General features: G+C 40.5%; 1 protein-coding gene across 2 annotated transcripts in view; it reads right to left on the reverse strand.

The window, feature by feature from the left end:
- LOC110987532 (laminin subunit alpha-3-like) overlaps positions 1 to 8,294 on the reverse strand; it is a 31,853-nt gene extending 23,559 nt beyond the window's left edge. Inside the window, exons 1-8 of one of the 2 annotated variants that reach the window (XM_087143338.1) lie at positions 8,068 to 8,294; positions 6,818 to 7,235; positions 4,493 to 5,124; positions 3,326 to 3,507; positions 2,695 to 2,862; positions 1,975 to 2,154; positions 1,170 to 1,318; positions 358 to 509 (exon numbers count right to left, since the gene is read on the reverse strand). In XM_087143338.1, coding sequence (XP_086999464.1) covers positions 358 to 509; positions 1,170 to 1,318; positions 1,975 to 2,154; positions 2,695 to 2,862; positions 3,326 to 3,507; positions 4,493 to 5,124; positions 6,818 to 7,066 — 1,712 coding nt within the window. In that variant the 5' untranslated portion in view covers positions 7,067 to 7,235; positions 8,068 to 8,294. The remainder of the gene's footprint in view (positions 1 to 357; positions 510 to 1,169; positions 1,319 to 1,974; positions 2,155 to 2,694; positions 2,863 to 3,325; positions 3,508 to 4,492; positions 5,125 to 6,817; positions 7,236 to 8,067) is intronic. The other variant, XM_022250326.2, reaches the window with a different exon arrangement.
- Positions 8,295 to 8,790: the final 496 nt, after the last annotated feature.

The raw sequence follows: 8,790 nt of genomic DNA on the forward strand, positions 1-8,790 counted from the left end.
TACAATGGTAAATAACACTGATGGATTATGATATTCTGAAAATGACAAAATGATATAAGGTTATAGAACAATAGGAGACTTTGAGATGCTTAGTGGTGGCAGAGAAAATAACTCCTTTTCCACAGTTGCCTGCATGCTCAAAACTACAATACATGCCCAAAACTGCGAGCACGTGCCCAGAACTGGCAAAACAGCCCGGTTTATCTGGTGCCACCAAGCGTCTCAAAGTCTCCCATAGTGTACTGAAAGAAGTTTACAGGATTATGTACATTTGGAAGAATCTGCATCTAATTTTAGGTATAGACAATCTAGATTTCTTAATCTACCCAGCATCTTGACATTGGGCCTGACACTGACCGATTACTGTCAAGCAGCTCAAAGTAGAAGCCTTGCTCGGTGACTGAGCACTGTCTGTCTGTAATGTTACGGCGGCAAGAACAGCGACCCGACACTTTGTTGCATACCGGGGAGGTGGATCCTCCAATGCTGCAGTCACACGCTGAACACTCCTAAACAAAAAAAAAAACAAACATGGCCGGGACAGTGAGGACTTTCACCATCTGAGCAGGTCTTCAAAGCTGCATTCCACTCATGAGTTCTAATCCGAATGAATTTTCTGTTAAAATTATTCACAAACTTGTGCCAAGTCAAACGCTCCACAACAAGGCGTTATGTTTAGTAATCATAAATATAGGTGTTGAAATTCTTTGCTCCGGTCAGTTACGAATACGTGACATGCGTACAAGCGTTCTTGCATTCACAGTCCGTAGTTTTTGGGGACAGGCGCTCATCACTGCAACGATTTTTGTGGGGACCAAAAATTGTTGTGGGGACAGAGAAATGTCCCCACACCTCTGTCTTAACTTGCCTAGAATATACAACATTCTTGTAATGCAGTTAGGGCCTGCCCATGCACACTGTGTGTGTGAAAACATTAGGCATATATTTCTACTCTGGCTTGAGTTAACCTCAGTCACTCACAGACATTTTACTTTACTTTTGAGACAGTGTTTAGCAATGTTCTTTCTGATTATTAAGAAACAATCTGGATGACTTTGCATGGATTTTTCAGATGTGACTTCTATCCATTAATGATATGAAGTCTAAACTTGTGGTTAATTTTTTGGAGCCCTGGGCTTTACATTCGTGTTCAACATGTACATGTATACCTCACTTTCTGTAGTTGGGTAACCATAGTAACTATCCCTGCATTGTCCACAGTCACGGTTGCCTGTGCTGGGCTTGCAGAGGCATGCTCCTAACTCCTTCTCACAGACGTTGCTGGCATTGACTGTGCCCAGGAGATTGCAACTGCACTCTGGGGCAAAAAATGCAAGATCATGGGAATAAACAGAGCAAGCTTGAGCAAGTTTATTATTAAACCTCACTCGATTCCAAAAACTCAATAAAGCAACTCAGATTCAACTGACCACACCAGATCTAGAGCACCTGTATTATGCACATTATTGGACAGCAGACTGGGATAGTCCAAAGAGATTGGAAATGTTGTTTGAAGACTGAGGAGCCCAATATTTGTGGTGCTTTTCCTGTTTTGTTTTCAGTGTAAAATGCTTCTGTCTGTCAATGCTCTTCTCTTTTATAATGGAAGACAAACATAAAGACGTGTGACAACGTATGAACACAGAGAGCTCAATAACACTCTTTGCTAAGTAAAGTTTATTTTGAGATTTGATGCTTTTCATGGTGAAGCAGGCACAGGTTACTGTAGCACCATACAAAAATATCTCTTTTTTTAGTAGGTGTGGTTCTGTAAGGTACATGTACCATCCTTTTAGAACCACACATACTTACACAAGAGATATTTTGCATGGTGCTACCGCAAACCTGTTACTTAAAACTTATTTTAATGTCCTTTTCATTCACACACTTCAAAACATTAATGCAATCCTCTCAGATTGTTGGCCTGACTTTTGTAGGGTTGGTCACCTTGAGCCGGTGACAGCAGTCACTAACCTTTACATGTCCCCTGTGGGTCAACCTGGAGCAGTCCATAGTACTCGTCCATACAAACGTCGCAAGCACGGCCCTCCACATTCTCAGTGCAGTTACACTGACCGATGAGCTTGCCGTCTATGGAAAACTGGGCACAACTTGTGTCATTCTCCACTGTCCCGAGGGGCTCACAGTTGCATTCTGTGACAGACCAATCCACAGTTTTCACTGAATACATTTCAATAAACTCTTGAAAATCATTACTGCACATGTTCAGACCAGTCTAACTGGCCATGTCAGGATGCATATGAAAGTTCCAGCTCTGACTCAGAATGATACATGGACCAAGGAAAACCACCACCCATAGACATACACGTTACAGTCGGCCACAGTCAAAACTTTCGAACATTCTGTAGAAAAACGGAGAGCAAAGCATATGACCAACGGAAAGGTAAGCAAAACAAGTAATTTTATTGTTTTAAAATGTGTCAAAATGGAGATGCAATTAAAAAAAATCTTCATAGGCACTTGAATCGGTTGCTTCTTTGCATGGACTCTAAGCACACAGCAGCAACAGTGTCCAAGTCTCTGCTTTTGATGTGTCTTTGTTGACTTGGGGGGAGGAAATTTCAGATTGTGCGTGGTCTACAGATAATGAAACTTTCTGTAAAACATGACACTGCCTCCCGATGATGGCTGCTCAAATGTTTCTTCTGAAAAACATACAAAAAGGTAACTTACCAATACAGGACTCTGGGCTGCTTGCTGAGATGCTGGTATTTCGGAAGTAACCACTTACACAGATATCACAGGACGGACCAGCCGTGTTGTCCCTACAATCATTGCATACACCTTGCCCAAGGAACGAGTCATATGTGCAACTGTCGCTATGCTCATTGCAAATGCATTCTAGTTAAAAAACAGCAAAAATAGGGAAGGCAGTGTGAAATGAACCGTAAGACAAACAGGTAAGTTGACTTGAAATCAATTTCTGGTTGAAGGAAAAGCTGATTTAAGAGCAATTCAAATCATCCCAGGGCATTCTTCTAAAAAAACTTACCCCCCCCAATCCCATTGTGAAAAACAAATGAATGTTTCAATGACTGACAAGCCCCACGTCAACTGATTGATGCTAGAATCTTCTTTCCCAAATCCTAAATGAAATCCTTTACAACCACCTGTTGAACCTGTTTTGAAAACTGCAGGAGCTTCAAGGTTAAATGCCAACCAGAAATAATAGCTTTCATTGTTCCAGTTTTTCTTGACTTATCTGGCTCACAGTTCAGTGAATTTAAACACTTTGATCCTGTAAAAGAGCCAACAAATATCAGAAAACATTGTTATTTTGAGCATTTTTAAAGGTGACACCTACTTTCACATTCATTTGCAGTCCCCACTGGAAACGGAAGGGTGGAACCGACCGACCAAGGCCGGTTGTTATACAGAGGGAGGCACTGCTCACAGTTCTTGCCCATGGTGTTGTGTGAACACTGACACACAGTCTCGGAGTTATCATCCACGGAACAGTACTTGCCGTGTAGGTTGCAGTTACATCTGTTGAGGGATTTTGAAAGCACCTTTGAATCAATATTTGCAAAGTCTGCACAAATGAATTTCAGTGAAATTGAATGAAATTCTAAAAAGAACACGAACAGCTAAGTTGCTGACCATGCCAAGTATTATGGAAATATTACAGTGGGAAGTTTTCACGTTCTGAAGAAGTTAGACTCAGACTTGCACAGCACAAAACCTTTTATGCATGTGCTTTCTTCCTGATGATGCATTTTTTTTGCCTTTGTAATATCCACTTCATGCTTACACCACTTGAACTGTGAATTATGATGTAATGGTGAGTTTCCCATCTGAGTTGACTTCTGGTGCATTTTGCCAAAATGCCTTTTAACATCGAATTAACTTCACAGTCAAATTTAACCACTCATTTATAACACAACTTCACGACCCACAATCCTCAAATGACAGAACCAGTACTAATTTTTTTCTCAGAAAACAAAATGTACTTTCATACAATAAGAATTTCATAAATTATGTAATGTATTATCAAAGTCAATCAAGGGAGTTATTATTTGTACATCCTTTATTGATGTTAGACTATTTTTGATATCAAATCCATGCTTTGGACTTCAAATTCAAATTTGCTGAATTAACATTGAAGATAAGTTGATAATGTAAGAGCAAGTGTAAATGTTAAGGAACATCTATCTGGAACAAAACAAAACCAAACACATAACAAACACACAAACAAAACAAAAACAAAACAGAAAAAAACAAAACAATATAAAAATGCCACCCCCAAAAAACAAATAAAACAAAGAAACACACACACACAAAACAATGGATTGGCACCTACATGTATGCACAAATTTTCAGATATCTTTTTCCTATCTGTCTGTTCTAAAACTGCGCACCAAATTTGTATTTCACACAGAAAATACATGAACGGAAAAGCAAATCGGCAAACATTGATTAAATCTTCCCTGAAAGCCAAAAGAAAAATAAAAGGATAAATATATAAACCTACATGAGGAAAGTATCAATGTTGGATATGCCATAGTAGTACTGAATGAGGCTCTGGTACTGTTGAGTCCATTCAAGGCCATCCGTTGCAGGGTATAATAACCTCAACCGCAAGTCGGTCAGTTCTAGAAATGCCTTCAAATCGGTGGCATTCTCATACGCCCTCTGGAAGATGTCTGGGAAGGGAGAGGTCGTCAGGAGAGAAAGGCGGTCCTGCACAGCAAATATGACCTCTCCACCTGAGTAGAACACCGTCTGAGGCCCACTGCTGTAACCCTCACTGCAGATGACCTCTGTCGGGGTGCTGGGGCTGTTCGCGGCGGTCATCTGGAAATAACTGCAGCTGTGGGCGTAGTACTGGTATGGCTGCCAGGACTGGCCGTAGTCCGAGGACTTCTCCAGAACCATGCGGCGGGGCAGGCTGGACTGGAAAACCATCCTGATGTCGCTGTTGACCGTGTAGGAGTGGTTAAGGGACAGAGTCAGCGTGACCTCCAGTGGGGTGGGGTAGTTGTACCAGGTGATGGACTGCCACCAGGTGGGCTGGCCCGGGACAGGCTGGTCATAGCTGTACCTGGGCGGGTGGGACAGGCTGCTGTTGGACGCGTCGCACAAGCTGCATGTCTGCGAGACGTCCTGTAAAACAAATTTAGGACGCAGGAATAGTGTCTGATATCAATGCATGTTCACGGTTGCAAATCACTTTTTCAGGGCGAGGAAGGGAGGGAGCAATGCACTCAGCAGTAACAAACTGCGTCATTCAGCAACAAATGAGAAATTAGCATTAACTTTGTACCAGTGTTACAATAACATGTATATATACTCAGTCATTTCTGTCTTAGGTCCAAAACAGTGAAAGGTAAAATCAGTAAAATATGCCTTGATTGTCCAGAACTCGTTGATGATTAACATTTTAGCCCTCAGAATAATCCCCCAAAATTACCTTTATATTAAAAAAGTATAAAATGAGGAAGTGTGACCATTTTCTTTAAAAATCTGACAGGCATTTGTGTAGACAGGATGAATTGCAGGATGCAGGATGAATTGCTATTTTAGTATTTCACTGAACAGAATGCACTGACTAGCTGAGACTTACCAATTTTGAAGTTAATTAATCACTTTTTCTTTGATATCTCTTTCCAAACTAATTGAAACCACACACAGAATTTTTTTAATATGCAGCTATGCAAGTGACTTCAATTGCAGGGAAGACAAGTAACTGGATACTATACCATCTCACATGACAATTTCTAGGTCAGAGTACAGCTACACTGCTGATTCCCAGCTAATTAGTAAGATCGTTTTCCATTTGATGTCAACATCTATAAACAGTCCACTGGTATGAAAAATTCAACTGTTTCATTTTTCTGAGAACAGAGTGCAACTAGGCTGTTCCTTTGAGGCCTGTAGTCATGGCAACAGTAACAGCTGCTCTTTGATTATTGAAACCTCTGCTCCAACATGTGACACGCCTAATGGCGCACCGCCACACAATGAACTATGACTCATTGAGCTTTTGTCATGCAGCAAATTAAAAATTGATTTGTACTCCACCCCTACAGACAATTGCAAAGTAGATTTCTTTGTGTCTAATTTAGCTTTCAAATGGATTGCAACAGTAATAAAAATGTGGTTTTGTCAAAGACAGTAAAATTATAATTATTTGAAGATTGGCTTTCTCAAACACCATGTGTCCAAGATAAAACTTCCCATTCACCCAAGACTCAATTATACATGTAAGTACAGTGGGTTGAAAGCATGGGCATCATTGGGGGGTGGGGAGAGGAGTAGGGGCACTCAACACCCCCAACCCCCCAAAACCTGAAACATTAAAAACGGGGAAACAGAAAAGAAAAAGTAACACAACCCTCCCTCCCCTGAAAGGAGGTGCTTGACAACATCCTAGAATTGACCCTTTTCACTGTTAATGGTTTGTTAGTTTGTTGCTGATAAGTGATTCGCCCCCCCCCAAGTCCTTACAACACCCTTGGTTGGAAGTAATCTTTTGACATAAAGAAAGAAAATGAAAAGGGGATTAAAGGACATTGAAGTATTTAAATTGCAAAAAAGTGAAAAAGCTGCTGGAAACCAGCTTACATTTAAATGACAAGAGGTTGAAAAGTTACAGGACCTAACAAGCCAATCCTAGCATAGGCCAATGTTTGTGTGTGATACACGTATTTCATTTTACATCGCAAACAAATGCTACTCAGTTTGAGACTTATATCGTGTGCTAAAAATGAACAAAATACAGGGCATATCTTTAAAGAAATTGTTCTGAAAAGAGGAAATCAACATATCAGCAGACCTGTAAACTGTACTCACTCACCAGAGTGCAGTATATGTTTTCTCTATCAGTTGGGCCGAAGCCACAGGTGTAATCTTCGGGTTCCACGGTGGGCAAGATGTTGAGGTTGTACAGCACCTCTGCGTCGGCCAGGCATGCGCGGTACTGCCTGGTGCCATCACTGTTCGTTGTCTCGCAGGCTTGCTGGTTGACGTTTTGGCCCGCGGTGGAGGAAACCAGAAAACTACACCACAGCACCCAAAGTACCCACAAGGCTGACATTCCCAGCATGTCTCAGTTTTCAAATTTTATGTTTATGTTTGACTGTGGGGATTTGTGGCAAAGTTTTCAACGCCACTTTAACATCAATATGAACTGCAGATTGAATTTGGATGCATCAGAGCATGTTTTTTTACCCCCAGGGTTTTTGGGTGTGTCACAACATTGTCCATCTCTTCATCTATCATTTTGATAAGGGGAAAGAAGAACAAACAGGTGACAGAAATGTAATTAATTGGACCCTTTGAATGTTTAAAACTTTGTTACTGTCCTTTCAAGTTCTATGAAAATGACAACAACAAATGAAACAATACAAATGAAAGCATTAATAAATCTAAATGAAAATGTATTTTTGCCTTAAAAAATTGCGCTTGTCAGAAGAAGAATAAACTTGTCTTCACCATCTAAAAACCATGTAAAAACATACAGTTATTATATGTCATCCCAATGAAAACAAAAATCTGGGATCAAGTTCTGTACATTCCTGGGTATCCTGAGCAAAAAACACGGCCACCTACGACTCAGAGACTCAAAAACTCAATAATTTCCCTGCTAAGACTTTTTAGGACATATCATCACATTTCGGATGTCTCGTTATCCGAGTACGGAACTTTTTCCAACACCAGAAATAAATTGCCCCCAATACTTCAACCGGTTGAAAAATATTACATCACGCAGTAGCTTAGCTAAACCTTGGAAAAATATCCATTTACAAATACCCGTAAGCGCACAATACGCAATCCACAACGCTTGTCGTTACACCTGTTCATTGCCGAGGCAATAACAATGCGTGCACCTGTATCAAGCTAGATTCATTCATGCGTGCCATTCCAAGGCGAACACGCAACCTGTTTCTACAGACGCTAACCTCTGTGATCTGTTCGTACCCATGTGAACTGGATAGCAAACCATTCACTTTAAACCTCAGCTTCTATGGAATTTATTTTTCACAAAACCTTCAAAGTTGCAGATTTCCTTTGGGTTTTCCAAGTACTTTTAAAAATGTGACTTACCTCTGGATCAGTGGAGTAAAACCATGACTTTCGCAGCACTTTCTGTTCGAACAACTACCAAATCGATGATTACCGACAGCCTAAAGTGTGCGTGGAGGGAATGGACTTTCCTTTCGCCATCAGCTACCGCTTTTGAAAACTCGACTCCGATTGGCTTAGTGAAAACTAAACATGATTATTCATGAACGCAACCCTGCGCACGCCTTTGAATTGGTAGGGAGAATGTAAAGTGATCACAACGGCATTTTTTCACTTGCAACAACCTCTATTGCAATGTAATTTACGCGCTTGCCCTTTTTTTGCCTTGAAGCTGGTTGAATTAGCGCATACTACTCCTAGAAGTGCTTATTTCTTCCCCTTTTCATCTTACCACAATTTTTACCCACAAGTATGTTATTTATGTCAAGCCTTATATTTTTTATATTGTATCAATCTATATCTTTAGTTGTTCTCATTGTTTTCTGTTTAACCAGTTGGAGAGCCCCTCGACAGAAACCATGTTTCTTTTGGGTAATCCAGCGGGAGCTGGTTAAATACTGTTCACTTGTCCTTTGTATGTCTTGTGTGTCCTATTCTGTAATTTTTGTAAACTGTATGTTATTGTATTTCTGTGAAATGTTTATCCCGAAAAATAAAATGAATGAAATGAAAATGGACAGTTTCTTGCTCAAGTTTTGAAATAGAACCAAGACTCCTTTTCACGGATCGAAATACCTGGCCAAC

Source organism: Acanthaster planci, linkage group LG11 (assembly GCF_054643075.1).
Source record: "Acanthaster planci isolate LZ-2023a linkage group LG11, COTS_SCS, whole genome shotgun sequence".
NCBI lineage: Eukaryota > Metazoa > Echinodermata > Asteroidea > Valvatida > Acanthasteridae > Acanthaster > Acanthaster planci.